The sequence below is a fragment of the Eretmochelys imbricata genome, chromosome 3, assembly GCF_965152235.1.
Source record: "Eretmochelys imbricata isolate rEreImb1 chromosome 3, rEreImb1.hap1, whole genome shotgun sequence".
Classification (NCBI taxonomy): domain Eukaryota; kingdom Metazoa; phylum Chordata; order Testudines; family Cheloniidae; genus Eretmochelys; species Eretmochelys imbricata.
The window spans coordinates 134,314,496-134,330,394 of record NC_135574.1 but is presented as its reverse complement, the minus strand read 5'-3'; the positions used below and the strand labels follow the sequence as shown (position 1 = coordinate 134,330,394).

The 15,899-nt window shown below is 39.6% G+C and overlaps 1 protein-coding gene across 4 annotated transcripts in view; it reads right to left on the bottom strand.

Annotated features, from left to right (window-relative positions):
* TBCE (tubulin folding cofactor E) overlaps positions 1-15,899 on the bottom strand; it is a 54,854-nt gene that overhangs the window by 3,099 nt on the left and 35,856 nt on the right. For 3 of the 4 annotated variants that reach the window (XM_077813431.1, XM_077813434.1, XM_077813432.1), the window contains 7 exons: positions 13,737-13,813; positions 13,363-13,458; positions 11,588-11,652; positions 11,443-11,507; positions 3,404-3,556; positions 2,490-2,643; positions 568-636 (listed from right to left, as the gene is read on the bottom strand). In XM_077813431.1, the coding sequence (XP_077669557.1) occupies positions 568-636; positions 2,490-2,643; positions 3,404-3,556; positions 11,443-11,507; positions 11,588-11,652; positions 13,363-13,458; positions 13,737-13,813 (679 nt within the window). The remainder of the gene's footprint in view (positions 1-567; positions 637-2,489; positions 2,644-3,403; positions 3,557-11,442; positions 11,508-11,587; positions 11,653-13,362; positions 13,459-13,736; positions 13,814-15,899) is intronic. The other variant, XM_077813435.1, reaches the window with a different exon arrangement.

Sequence of the window (15,899 nt, the reverse complement as noted above, 5' to 3'; positions counted from 1 at the left end):
ACTGTGGGTTTAGCAGGCCAATGCTCAAACACTGAGCTATTCCTCCCCCATGGATCATAGTGTTTTCTGGCATGCATATGGGGGATAAGGGGACATGAGGGACCAAAGTAGCCCAGTCTACCCTACCAATCCTTAAAGCATACCATGGTTATAATACTTCCTATTCACCCTCCCTGCTATATCCTGAAAGTCTGCAGGGATCATACTGTCCAAAATTCACTGATGTCTCAAAAAGTAATACATCCAGATAAGTCACAGTTGTACAGTCTGCAAAGCAGCTACATGGGACCAGAGTTAAGGCTGTCCGAGGAACCTTTACAAGGGAGATCCTGACACATGCCATGCTAATAAAGCTGGAAATACATCCCTAAAACATTTACTATCAGTTTGTTTCTGGGAAGTGTATTCAACTTCAAGATGAAGTGGAAGGCAATTTTTGTGCCCTTTACTGTTCCTTTTTGGTGTACAAATTGGCTTCAAAGGTACTTAAAGCACCTCTTCCTTACTACTTCAGGGAGAGTATTTTAAATGCAAAATATATAATTTTATTAATTTCTGGCCTCTTACTTAGCAGCTGATTTTTCAGAACGAAAGGCTGTTGTCGTTTCAATTCACCTTCTTCAGGAGCACCATATTCTGTTAAAAAACACACAAAAATGGAATTAACAAACTAGATTAGCGGGAAACAGAAGGTAAAAACAAAAGAAAGTTGTGTAGAATTTTAGCTGAAATATCTTTCTCTGGTTTAAGTCATCACATAGGAAAACTTCCCAGTAATCATCTGTGGGACAACATGGTATCCAGATCATGCAATGACCATGAAACTCTACTGCCTCTCACTGTTATTCTTCCATAGAAGCTAAGCAGTCCTGCTTTCCAGAGTCAAGCAGCTCAGTAGCTGGGCTCCTGCAGTGCTGTGAGCTAAAAACATCAATTAGCAGATCTCAACTCCTGTAAACATAATAATACTGAGAATAATTTCACTTATTTTCAATAATAACCTTTTTAAAAAACAGAGGCTTATTGAGAAGATTGTTTAGCATGGAACAGCAACTTGAATACTCGGCCTTTAAAAAGCAAAATAGGATGCCTGAAGTATTCATGTTTGTCAGAACCCAGAACACTTTTCCAGCTCACATCCATTTCTTAGGAGCAGTGAGAGCAACCCAGGAACAAACACAGTCTGTGTGTAGCTGTGGCCAGCATGCTTCTCTGCTTTGTGTATTTGTAATAGCATATATCTGAACAATGTTATGGACTAATTAAAGAAAACCAAGCAAGAAGGTAGTTGTAAAGCAGGGCCAAGGAACTGCAGCACAAACGTAAGGGTCACAATTTAACAGCAAGACAGAGCAATGTAATTCAAAGATCAGTCTGAGGAACTGGACACCACAAGCCCTTTGCGAACTGAAAAACTGACTGACTGAGAAGGCAGCCTCTCCTACATCTGTCTCTTTACTGTAGTGGGATATAATCAGGGACAGTATATAGACACTGCCACTATAGATACTGAAGGAAAATGGAACAAGGAGCTACTTACTTAATGGGAAATGAAGGAATAGAATTTGGCTGGATATGCAAGAAATCAGAAGACAACATACACAAGGAGCTATTTGATTAACTCTACAGAATCTCCTTGTCTTACAAGAAATTCAAATCACTTAACCTACAGATTGTTGGAGGAGCTGCCAGGGCATAGGATCATATCTCCAGCCTAGTGGAGTGCTCCTTTGGCTGAAATTTCTGGAAACAGTTACTAACAGTCATTAAGAAGGACAGGGATGCAACCTTATGCTCCGAGTGTCCCTAGTCTGTTTGCCAGAAGCTGAGAATGGTCCACAGAGAATGGATCACTTGATGATTGCCCTTTCCATTCATTCCCTCTGAAGCACCTGGCATTGGCCACTGTGCTAGATGGATCATTGGTCTGCTCCAGTATGGCCCCTCTCATGTTCTTACGGGGAGACCCCTTAGAAATTGACCAGAAGGTCCTGGTAGGCAGGTGGGCTGTAAATAGCTCCTTAAAGTCAGTTTGCCTTACTGCGCAGACAGTACAGGACTTTTTTGCGGTGGAAATCATGACCTGCAGCACGGCACTGAGTATGACAACTTAAGGATATTTCTGTCCTGAAAAAACTATAAACTTAAAGGGAAAGGAGCAGAGTGGCAGTGTCAGAGGGCCGTTTTGGAACTGATTAGAAGCAGTAACGCTGGAGATTGGGATAATGACTACAGGACCGTTTACTGTCCTGCACACTGGCCTTTTCCAAACCAGTAGGAGCACGTGGGCAGAAAGGTCCTTATATTGCTTGACCTTGATTTGTTTTCTTCCTTTCTCTTCAAATATGGTAAGTTGAAAAAATAAAGGGGGCCCCCAGAACAGAAGGACAAATAATTAAAAGATCTCTGCCACCCCTGTCCACTGAAAACATCAGAACATACATAATACCAAAGCAAGGAAATTTTCATTTCACCTCCACTGTACTTACTAAGGCAGAGTAACTGGTACCTAGGATGAGCAGCAAGAAATTCCTCATTTGGTCTGTCTTTGTCTGGATTCTGATTTCCACCAGCCGTTATCCAGTCATTGCCAAACATTTTGCGATAGTCAAGCTCTGCTCCCTTTCTTTCATCAGGAAAGATCTATATTGACAAGTACAAAACACTTACTGTGTCACTAAGCTACATTTCCAAAAAACCCAAGTTCAGGGTCCTTCAAAAGACAAGATTGCTAGATATTAGTTACTTGTATGTTCAGCACCTTATAAAACTGCAAAGAGTCTGAAAAAATCTCAACTTCCACAACTGATTCAGACTCAGTTTAGTCAATGTCATCAGTGCGCTCAGAGTACAGTCTGAAAACAATATCATGAGGCATGAAAGCTCAGAGCTAAATGATTTCTTAAATATGGAACAAGTCATGGGGTTTTGAAAGTTCTCTTTTTATTTTCAAGATCTCCCAGCATCAATTAATACAATGATACTGTATTTTGAAAAGGACAACACCGAGGTTGTAATGTGTACATATGTTATAATTTCTGACCTGAAAAGGGGGAAAGAAAAATGGCAATTTACTTTAAATGGTTTTATTAAACCTATTTAAGTCCTAAGTTGGGGGAGAAAGATCCATTTCTGACATCTACAGGACTTAGGTATTTTTGAAAAATTTACCTTAAGTGTCTTGCCCAAGGTTACAATGAATTAATGGCAAAGCCAGGAACAGAATCCAGGGTTTCCTGACTCTGTCCATTTTCAAAGTGAAGATTTCCAGCGATACACATGCATTCATTCAGACAAAGGAAGAAACCTCAGACACCCTCCCACTTTCCAAATGCTTTTACAGTGACACTTTTTCCAGAACTTTTTTTGTGATTAGTTGAGAAAAAAAAAACCCACCACATACCTCAGATTTGTTCAGAACCTTTAATTGGCCTATTTTGGCAATGATAAGCTGTCTCACTGTCTCTGGGTTCTTCTCTGTGCCCATCAAAGGGTTATTCTGACAGTGCAGTGACTGCAAACACTGCAGTTTATCAAGCTCATTGATAAATGACCACTGGAGTGAAAAGGGGAAAGAATTGCAAAACTGGATTTTTTTAAAAAAAGAAAAATGTCTGAACAAAACAGCACACAGTCCTGACAGACTCTACCCACACAATGACCATCACCAGTGACGCTTCTCTTCTGTTAGCCGACCCTAATCTTTTTTTTTTTGTTTGAATTTCAACACAACCTACTTTACTGAATGCCACTTTCATCTTACTTCACTTAGCTTATAAAAATGAAAGACACCTTTGAAGGAACTGAAAGATAAACCGGTGGCAAAGCAAACAGGACATGCAGGGAGTGTTCAGTGGGTGTAAATTATTGATGCATATTAGAACATCAGCATTCCAGAAAGGCTTTCTGTTCATTGTATGTAGAGATTCCTGGAATTGAGGTGTAAGCTTGGCCTAGATGTGACATTGCTTTCCGTGGCACAGTTCAATTATTTTGAGGGCTTTCTGTCCATTTTAATTTTGAAGTGCCTCCTAGCCAATGCATTCAGAGCATGACTGGCTATAGAAACCCATTAATTTAATATTATACTGGGGGATCACGTGATGCAAGAGGTAGCAATGTTCTGTGCAGGGTTAGATGGTGAAGAGAGACTAGAATTGCAGGGAATCATGCTGGAGAAGGTACAGCAGGGGCCTAGGCTAGGTCTACACTGCAATTAGAAATCCAGGGCTGGCGCATGTCAGCTGACTCAGGCTCCTGGGGCTTGGGCTGCAGGCCTGTTTAACTGCAGTGCAGACGTTTGGTCTCGGGCTGCAGCCTGAGTTCTAGGAGCCTGTGAGATGGGATGGTCCCAGAGTTCAGGCTGCAGCTGGGCCCAAACATCTGCACCACAATTAAGCAGCCCCATGAGCCCAAGTCAGCTGGCACAGGCCAGCTGCGGTGTCTAACTGCCATGTAGACATACTCTAACAGAGCAGGTTAGAGACAGATGATCAGGATCAAGATATGAAAGGTCAACTGAAAAGAGAAAGTTTGTAACATATGGTCATGGATGATGAATTGATGAGAAAAAAATAAAGGTCTAGGAAGGATGAGTAGGTACAGCATGCATGTGCATAATGTATAAATTAAGAAGGGATAGGAAAGTGGAGTTCAGGAATTAGAGATAGTTCAGCAGATTTGGCCTCTTGATGACTGAGTTTAAAGAAGCTAGGTAAGTGAATAAGAGAATTTGAGATGAAGGCAGATTATGTTATGGGTAGGCTGAAAAGTGATAGGGTTCATTTGAACTTAACATTTCCAAGCTCTCAAACCATGGAGAGGGATTGGAAAGAGCAATGTAGCTGTGACCTAAAGATAATTACAGTAGGCGTTCATTAGTAGCACTATATCAGTGCCCTTTTGCTATGTTACTCCTAAGCAGCTGTTGCTGTTATGGGGAGTGTCGACAATTCATAGTAGTGAAAGTGTTCCTTGGGGAAATGGTGCTTGTATGTGGCGGTTGCTCTTACAAGGTGTTGCTGCAAACAAGCATCTATTGTATTATAATGCCACTTCTGGAACATGAGCATTTGTATTTAATTGTAATTTATCAGAAAAGAGATCCAATTCATTCTCAACATGTACATTTAGTGAGCAATGATTTTGCCAATTTCTAACTACAGTTAAGTTAATATATCTATATAGAAAATACAAGCTTTCCCAATAATTTAAAAGGGCACCCAAACAGTAGTAGTGCATCTATACTCCCTAGCAGTCACCTAATTCCTATCCAACTTAATGCTCAAGGAACTGCACATCAGGCGTGATCATATTTTGTCATTGGTTTAGCTTAATGAATCATTTTAACCACAAGAACATTGTAATCCTTAAAAGAATAATTCAGATCAAAGAAACATACCTCTCAGGATACAACACTTTCTTTTGGTATCCTGTAAGCCTTGCTATCAAAGGTCACGTGGTCCAGTTCCCAATTAACCTTTGAGTAAATTGGAATGACAACCTCAAAGCCCAACCCTGAAAAGTGCTGAACATCCTCTACTTCCACTAAAGAGACGATGCCCCTACCACATTATGGGGGCACTAGGACCCAGGTGGTGCCCCTCACATCTGACCTCAGGGGAAAACTGCAGAGAGGAGCCAGCCAAAGACTCCAGCCAGTTGAGGACGAAACAGCCAAAGCAGGGACCTCTAGGCTACACTACACTACAAGAAGGATGTGGATAAATTGGAGAGAGTCCAGCGAAGGGCAACAAAAATGATTAGGGGTCTAGAACACATGACTTACGAGGAGAGGCTGAGGGAGCTGGGATTGTTTAGTCTGCAGAAGAGAAGAATGAGGGGGGATTTGATAGCTGCTTTCAACTACCTGAAAGGGGGTTCCAAAAGGATGGCTCTAGACTGTTCTCAATGGTAGCAGATTTCAGAACGAGGAGTAATGGTCTCAAGTTGCAGTGGGGGAGGTTTAGATTGGATATTAGGAAAAACTTTTTCACTATGAGGGTGGTGAAACACTGGAATGTGTTGCCTAGGCAGGTGGTAGAATCTCCTTCCTTAGAGGTTTTCAAGGTCAGGCTTGACAAAGCCCTGGCTGGGATGATTTAACTGGGAATTGGTCCTGCTTCGAGCAGGGGGTTGGACTAGATGACCTTCTGGGGTCCCTTCCAACCCTGATATTCTATGATAGGCATTCCAAGAATTTCCTACAGTTGAAACTTTCTCTGCTCACTAGCTGTTTGCTCAAACACTCCCTCTCCCTCAGTCTCTTCATCTTAGCTTCACTCCACACCCACCCCTCTCACTCTCTACTCCCTTGCCCCATCCCCTCGCCCCCTTCCCTTTTCTTTCCATTTAGCTAAATCCATCCTAAATAAACCACCCCCCTCCCCTCCCGCCCCCAAAAAAAAAAATCATGAAACTAACCTGCCATTTGCCACCATCACATTGTTCACTCTGCTTCCCCCACCCTGTGTCAGTCTGGTCTAATTAGCAGATAAGCTCGGCAGGGCAGGGCAGGGCCTCTGCCTGCACAGTCTGAACACTCCTGGCTGGCCTATAGGCACTACCATAATAATAATTGTAACTCATTATTAATCAATCATGGTTAAGTGAACAGGAGAGGAGGACATAAAGCACCTTTCAGCATGGGTCCCTTCTAGGGTTTTCGATTAATCGCAGTTATCTCACGCGATTAACTCAAAAAAATCAACTGCGATTAAAAAAATTAATCTTGATTAATTGCCGTTTTAATTACACTGTTAACAATAGAATACCAATTGAAATTTAAATATTTTGGGTGTTTTTTTTACATATTCATATGTATGGATTTACAACAATTACAACACAGAATGCAAAATGTACAGTGTTCACTTTTTACTACAAATATTTGCACTGTAAAAAAATGATAAAAGAAATAGTATTTTTCAATTCATCTCATACAAGTACTGTAGTGCAATCTCTTTATCGTGAAAGAGCATCTTACAAATTTAGAATTTTGAGTTACATAAATGCACTCAAAAACAAAACAATGTAAAACTTCAGAGCCTACAAGTCCACTCAGTCCTACTTCTTGTTCAGTCAATTGCTAAGATAAACAAGTTTGTTTACATGTACGGGAGATAATGCTGCCCGCTTCTTATTTACAATGACACCTGAAAGTGAGAACAGGTGTTTGCATCACACTTTTATAGCCGGCATTGCAAGGTATTTACGTGCCAGATATACTAAAAATTCATATGCCCCTTCATGCTTTGGCCACCATTCCAGAGGACATGCTTCCATGTCGATGACACTAGTTAAAAAAATGTGTTAATTAAATTTGTGACTGAACTCCTTGGGGGAGAATTGAATGTCTCCTGCTCTGTTTTACCCACATTCTGCCATATATTTCATATTACAGCAGTCTCGTATGATGACCCAGCACGTTGTTCATTTTCAGAACGCTTTTACTGCAGATTTGACAAAACTCAAAGAAGGTACCAATGTGAGATTTCTAAAGATAGCTACAGCACTCGACCCACGGTTTAAGACTCTGAAGTGCTGTCCAAAATCTGAGAGGGACGAGGCGTGGAGCATGCTTTCATAAAAGTCTTAAAAGAGCAACACTCCGATGTAGAAATTACAGAACCCGAACCACCAAAAAAGAAAACCAACCTTCTGCTGGTGGCTTCAGACTCAGATGATGAAAATGAACATGTGTGGGTGCGCACTGCTTTGGATCGTTATTGAGCCGAACCCGTCATCAGCATGGACACGTCCTCTGGAATGGTGGTTGACGAATGAAGGAACATATGAATCTTTAGCTCATCTGGCACTTAAATACCTTGCAACACCAACTACAACAGAGCCATCTGAATACCTGTTCTCACTTTCAGGTGACATTGTAAACAAGAAGCGGGCAGCATTATCTCCTGAAAATATAAACAAACTTGTTTGTCTGAGTGATTGGCTGAACAAGAAGTAGGACTGAGCAGACTTTTAGGCTCTAAAGTTTTAGATTGTTTTGTTTTTGAATGCAGGTTTTTTTGGTACATAATTCTACATTTGTAAGTTCAACTTTCATGATAAAGAGATTGTACTATAACTTGTATTAGGTGAATTGAAAAATACTATTTTGTTTTTTACAGTGCAAATATTTGTAATAAAAAAATAAAGTGATCTCTGTACACTTTGTATTCTGTGTTGTAACTGAAAACAACATATTTGAAAATGTAGAAAACATCCAAGAATATTTAAATAGTATTCTATTATTGTTTAATCGTGAGATGAATACTTTTAATTGCTTGACAGCCCTAGTACCTTCATATCCTTTTTCGGGAGAGTATAGGTATAATATAAATAGGTCTTTTGTACACGTGCCTTTCACAAAAGCAATGATGATGCAATTTCCTTCATCAAATAAGAAATGTGATAAGCTGGTAGCACAAGAGTAATGTTTCACTTAGAAAGGCAATGGAGAAAACCATGAATAAGAACTTAAGAATCGTCAGACCAATGGTCCATCTAGCACAGTATCCTGTGTTCCAACAATGGCCAACAGCAGGTGCCCCAGAGGGAATGAACAGAACAGGTAATCATCAAGTGATCCATCCCCTGTCACCCATTCCCAGCATCTGGCCCAAAGAGTCTAGGGACGCTTCAGAGCATGGATTTGCATCCCTACCCATCCTGGTTAATAGCCATTGATGGACCTATCCTCCATGAACTTATCTAACTGTTTTTTGAGCCCTGTTAGAGTCTTGGCCTTCACAACATCCTCTGACAATGAGTTCCACAGGTTGACTGTGCACTGTGTGAAAAAATACTACCTTTTGTTTTAAACCTGCTGCCTATTAATTTCATTCGGTGACCCCTAGTTCTTGTGTTGTGAGAAGGAGTAAATAACATTTCCTTATTTACTTTCTCCACACCAGTCATGATTTTATAGACCTCTATCATATCCCCCCTTAGTCATCTCTTTCCCAAGCTGAAAAGTCCCAATCTTATTAATCTCTCATCATATGGAAGCTGTTCTTATACACCTAATCATTTTTGTTCTCCTTTTCTATACCTTTTCCAATTCCAATGTATCTTTTTTGAGATGGGGTAACCAAATTTGCATGCAGTGTTCAAGATGTGGGCATACCATGCATTTATATAGAAGCGTTGTGATATTTTCTGTCTTATTATCTATCCCTTTCCTAATGATTCCCAACATTCTGTTTGCTTTTTTGACTGCCGCTGCACACTGAATGGATGTTTTCAGACAACTATCCACAATTACTCCAAAATCTTTCTTGAGGGGTAACAGCTAATTTAGACCCCATCATTTTATATGTATAGTGGGTTTTTTTTTCCCCCAATGTGCACTACTTTGTATTTATCAACACTGAATTTCATCTGCCATTTTGTTGCCCAGTCATGGCAACTCATGAGACTTTTGCTTTTTGAGTAATGACAAGTTTCTTATTTGACTGCATTTCGGTAACTTGGGAGGAGAAAATAGTATTGCATAGGACAAGCAATTTAGAAACCAGTTGGGCTTAACTTTCTGGTGCCCCTCTAACTGCCAGAGCAAGAAAACTGGCAGAAAACAGCAGCCTGTATCAAGAGGCTAGACAACATCTGACGAAGGCCTTTGTCCTCGGCCTCAAATACATCATCACTGGAGGAAGAATAAAAGAGTAAACATTGCTAGCCACATGACACCATTGCTTGGAATGGAGAAAAGAGTAAAAAACAAAACCACATCACCAAAACACTACTGTTATTAATGCTAAAGCCACAATTCTTCCCACACTAAACTGTGCAAGTCTCTAAGATTTTAGAATTGCAGTCCTTACCTGCTTTTAACTTCTTGTCCCAGCTTCAAATTGAAATTGTTCAATGACTGAGTAATAGTATGTGGCACTACTAACTGGGAAAATCATGATTCAGGCTCGTACTTCAAACAAATGGACAGTATCACAGAGCTATTCTGCAGAAATGGTAAATTCATCTATCTCACAGTCCTCCATATGACAAGTCAGACACCGTGGGAAATACCTACACTATACTAGACAAGTCATGGATTCCAAGGAGAGAAGGGACCATTGCAATCATCTCATCCGACCATCTGTATAACACAGAACTTCCTCAAAATAATTCCTAGAGCAGATCTTTTAGAAAAAAAATCCAATCTTGATTTTAAAATGGTCAGTGATGGAGAATCCACCATGACCCTTAGTAAATTGTTCCAATGGCTAATTACCCTCAGTAAAAAAATGAACACCTTACTTTCAGTCTGAATTAGTCTAGCTTCAACTTCCAGCCATTGGGTTGTGTTATGTTTCTCTGCTAGACTGAAGAGTCCATTATTAAATATTTGTTCCCCATGTCAATTCTTATAGACTAATCATGTCACCCCTTAGCCTTCCCTTTATTAAGCTACTTAGATTCAGCTCTTTGAGTCTATCACAGGCATAGTTTTTAATCCTTTAATCATTCTCATGGCTGTTCCTGAACCCCTCCAATTCCTCAACATCCTACTTGAATCGTAGGCACCAGAACTGGACACAGTATAGCAGCAGTAGTTGCACCAGTGCCAAACAGAAGTAAAATAACTTCTCTACTCATAATCAAAAGTCCCGTTTGTGCATCCAAGTATCCCATTAGCTCTTTTGGGAGCTTATATATTCAGCTGATTATCTACCATGACCCCTAATCTTTTTCAAAGTCACTACTTCCCAGGATAGAGGCCCCCATCACGTAAGTATAGCCTACATCCTTTGTTCCTAGATGTACGCATTTACATTTAGCTGTATTAAAACGCATATTATTTGCTTGCATCCAGTTTACCAAGCAACCCAGACCGCTCGAATCAGTGACCTGTCCTCTTCGTTATTTACCATTTCCGGGTCATCTGCAAACTTTATCAGTGATGATTTTATGTTTTCTTCCAGAGCACAGACGGGACATTGTCTAGATAAAGTTCTGTTTTTCCCTTCACCAGTTATATCTATTTCTAATATAACCGCCGTGGACTATTAACACTGAAAAACCATTTTCAAATCCAATATAAATTTTTCACCATTTGTTTGTTTACTTTTTGCAATTCACTGAAGCACAAAACAGTGAAACTCTATAGGTCTATCAATTTAACTTTCAGGTACACAAGCACTAGAAGAATGCTGAAGTGTTTGGGTTCCATTCATTGCATGGGAATGGCTAAAGGCCAGAAACAGAGTTCTCTGCAATGTATTTAATAAATAAATAAACAAACAAACAAATCAATCCTCTCTGGTAAAGCTGAGTTTTGAAAAGCTTTTTAAAAATCTAACTAAAGCTAGATGTTGATCAAAGAATTTGACATAGGCTTTTTCCCATTACATAATACATAATCAGAGAAAATGAAAAAGCAATTTTACAAATTCTTGTTAAACAAAAAATTAAAGAAATGTGAAAGTCACCAAAAATCTTTCTTACTTGCAATATTTTATTGTCATCTACTGCAAGACGTTGTAATAACGGAAACATTTTAGTCTTGCATCCTAGGAAAAGGAGAATAAATTTAAAAGACATCAGTGAAGATCTAAATATAGAAATATAATACAGTGCTTACTTTACTTACCAAATCCAACATCAGGAAAGCGTATAGAAGAAATTCCAGTGTTTGAAAGAATTAGTTGTTCTAATCTGAAATTTAGAAGTTAAAGTATGTCTGTTAGAAAGATTTTAGTAAAAATACTAAAGTTTTTATGTGATACAACCCATGTTAACTTTTTGACAGCAAGCCTTGTGATTTAAAGAACATTGTTACCAACTTCACAGCTGGTAACCAAGTTTAAAAGGCAGTTTACAGAAGGACAGCAGTGGAGTTCCAAGCTTTCAAAATGGCAGCTTGCTTTGGAGGTACTAATCTTCAGAATGGCTTGATTTTTTCTTTAAAATAGTTTACTGCTCCCTTCCCATATGGGCCTTATTTTTGGTATAAGAGTTTAAGTAACTTTGCAACTCATCATTTATCAGGTTCCACATATTTGAATGGACACAGAAGTAGATGAAGTTGAGTAGGGAGAAAACAGTATTTTTTCCTAAATCATATACCCAAGTGCAAAGTGGCATTTCACACCAGCTCAGCACTGTAACTACCAAGATGCTGCTGTGCAGGAATCTATGGAACAAGATGTTATCGCTACAAAAGATAACCTAAACCAAAAAAAAAGGCACTTTAAATTCACAAAGACAACATCCACACAAGGAACAGCAGCAGCAAATAATTATACTAGTGTAGGTATGTTGGTAAATACCCCAGTGTGGACAAACTCTTTGGCTTGGTCTATACTTAAAACTTGTATTGGCATAGCTACTGCAGGATGTGAAAAAACCACGCCCCTGACTGACACAGCTATGCTGACAAAATCCCTGTTGTAGAAGCAGCTATGCTGACAGAAGAGGGCGTCTGTTGGCATAGGTAATGTCATTCGCGCAGATGGTGTTCCTACACCAGCAGAAAAACTCCTTCTGTTGGTGTAAACTACATCTACACTAGGGGGTTATGCCAGCATAGCTATGCTGACATAGGCTCTGTAGTCTAGCCATCGTCCTAGTGTTAACTGGGAAAGGAGCAGGAGGTGGGTGGAAGTACCTTCTTCCGTGCGATCGTAGGTATTAAAAGTGAGGCTCTGCCTCCATCGCACTCTAATCACTTTTTTTTTTAGAAGGAAGGAGAGAAGAGAGGAAAAATCTTGTGGGATCCTTTCATGTCCATGGCTAAAAGACAAGAGCTGCCAGCCAATTAAACATTCTTGGCTACATGGCCACCTATAAAAATCTTCTCTGATTGACTGCATCCCAATTAGAATAGTAATCCATTCAGTGTGTTGCCCAACCTCATTTCCCAGAATCAGATGGACATATAGGAAGGGAGTGGTCATATGCAGTTATTTAATGCATTTAATAACAACTGGCATTATGTATCCACTACCAAAGAATTGCCCCCCTAAATCAGGAGCAATCTCCAAAGCTCCTTATCATAGGAAGCCCATACAGGTTCTAAGAGCTAGTTGCCCTGAAAAGGGTTTTCTCTAGGATATGGCTCTATAATTGCAATATCTGAACTTCAAACTGTTGTGTAAAAAAAAAAAACAAAACACACACTAATTCCATAAATATCTTAATAAAAACATGCTTTAATTAAATCTTAAAATAAAATTAAATCCTTCCCCAGATTATGTTAAATAGTTCAGATACTCTTCACAAAAGAGCAAAAAAACCTTAATTTTCAAAATTCTGTAACCTTCACTACCAAGGCAATATTATCATGCTTCAAACCACTAAGCATATGTGAACGAATCAATTTACAGAGCATGACAAAATTTACAGTAAAAGTTCTTTAACAATTACCTGGGAAGATATGCTATTAGCTGCAGTTGACTTCCATCAATTAATTGGTTGTTTGAAAGGTCTAACAATTTCAAGGTCTGTAGAACGTTAATGGGTCTGTAAGCATTACAAAAAATGCAATTATGTTTTTAAATTGTTTTAAAATATTTACACCCATATACACACAACTGTATAATAAAATCAGTGTGTTCACACACAAGTGTCCCAGATCACACAGTATGTTAAAATCTCCTTTGCAAGATTACCATGGTAATGGTAATTTAACCCACAACTGGAATTTAGTTTAATTTTTATCAGACATGTCATATAACTTTATGCATACAGGATATTAATCACAAAAGGATGACTTTAGCATTTAAAGCTAAACCTCATACCTTTCTAAAACTGTAATATCATTGGAAGCAAGATACAATTCTTCAAGTGCTGGCCACCCTGGAGCACACAGAAGAACCTAATAGGAAAACTTCATTTAGTATTAGTAGTATAACTGTATATATGCCAGAATCTGTGCATCATATACATTTTACTTAAAACACATTCAAAGTATGCCATAACTATCTAAAATAAGCTATCTGGAATACTGTTTATTTCAGGTTTCAGAGTAGCAGCCATGTTAGTCTGTATCCGCAAAAAGAAAAGGAGGACTTGTGGCACCTTAGAGACTAACAAATTTATCTGAGCATAAGCTTTCGTGACTAACAAATATATTTGCGCATAAGCTTTCGTATTTTATTTCAGTAACCCTTCCTATTTAATAGTAACTATACCTCTGATCCTGTATCTCATCTGCTAGTACAGATAGATGGTAGTCACTAGGATTCCACACAGTACAGTGTTACTGGACTGGAATCCATATTTCAAAAAGAAAAGGCTGCAGGGGAACCAACAACATTGCCATTTAAATTGTAACTTCAGGATAGTGTCACCCATCTTCCCCCATTCCGTGAACCACCATTTTCCATTTGGATTTTCATGTTTGGTTTACGAAATCAAGAACTTGGGAAAACTCTAAGGTTAGCCAAACAAGGCTTTTTCTAAGATACCGGGCTCTGAAAAATCTCCACTATTTTCAGTGGAACTATGCCAAATTGGCTTAGCCTAGAAACCTCAAGATTTTATTTTAGTCCTGGATGGGATCTAATGCACAGTATTATTTCTGATAAAGGCAGGTTGACAATTTAATCTGTCACTTTTAGGCCAGGCTTATGCTAGGGAAAACGCCCACTGCTGATACCCCTCGGCAGCAACAGGTCATCTTCCTAGTGTACACAAGGTGTAAGACGAGGGTAACTAACAGGAAAAGCAATTTGCACCTTTCCATGCATGGAAACAACTCAGACTTTCATTTTCCTATGTTGTATCTGAGTTCATAGAAATAGGCTCTATACTACCAGATGTTTGTCTGCTCCTTTATAAATACAAGCATATTAAAACACCTACTATACAAAAAGAAAAGGAGTCCTTGTGGCACCTTAGAGACTAACCAATTTATTTGAGCATGAGCTTTCGTGAGCTACAGCTCACTTCATCAGATGCATACCGTGGAAACTGCAGCAGACTTTATATATACACAGAGAATATGAAACAATACCTCCTCCCACCCCACTGTCCTGCTGGTAATAGCTTATCTAAAGTGAGCAACAGGTTAGGCCATTTCCAGCACAAATCCAGGTTTTCTCACCCTCCACCCCCCCACACAAATTCACTCTCCTGCTGGTGATAGCCCATCCAAAGTGACAACTCTTTACACAATGTGCATGATAATGAAGTTAGGCCAAGTCTACAGCCAAGCTCTGCGATACAAACGCATTTGCTCCAACCCCTCAGACAGAGACAAACACCTACAAGATCTCTGTCAAGCTTTCTTACAACTACAATACCCACCTGCGGAAGTAAAGAAACAGATTGATAGTCTACAGCCAAGCTCTGCGATACAACCGCATTTGCTCCAACCCCTCAGACAGAGACAAACACCTACAAGATCTCTGTCAAGCTTTCTTACAACTACAATACCCACCTGCGGAAGTAAAGAAACAGATTGATAGAGCCAGAAGAGTTCCCAGAAGTTACCTACTACAGGACAGGCCTAACAAAGAAAATAACAGAACTCCACTAGCCGTCACCTTCAGCCCCCAACTAAAACCCCTCCAACGCATTATTAAGGATCTACAACCTATCCTAAAGGATGACCCAACACTCTCACAAATCTTGGGAGACAGGCCAGTCCTTGCCTACAGACAGCCCCGCAACCTGAAGCAAATACTCACCAACAACCACAAACCACACAACAGAACCACTAACCCAGGAATTTATCCTTGCAACAAAGCCCGTTGCCAATTGTGCCCACATATCTATTCAGGGGACACCACCACAGGGCCTAATAACATCAGCCACACTATCAGAGACTCGTTCACCTGCACATCCACCAATGTGATTTATGCCATCATGTGCCAGCAATGCCCCTCTGCCATGTACATTGGTCAAACTGGACAGTCTCTACGTAAAAGAATAAATGGACACAAATCAGATGTCAAGAA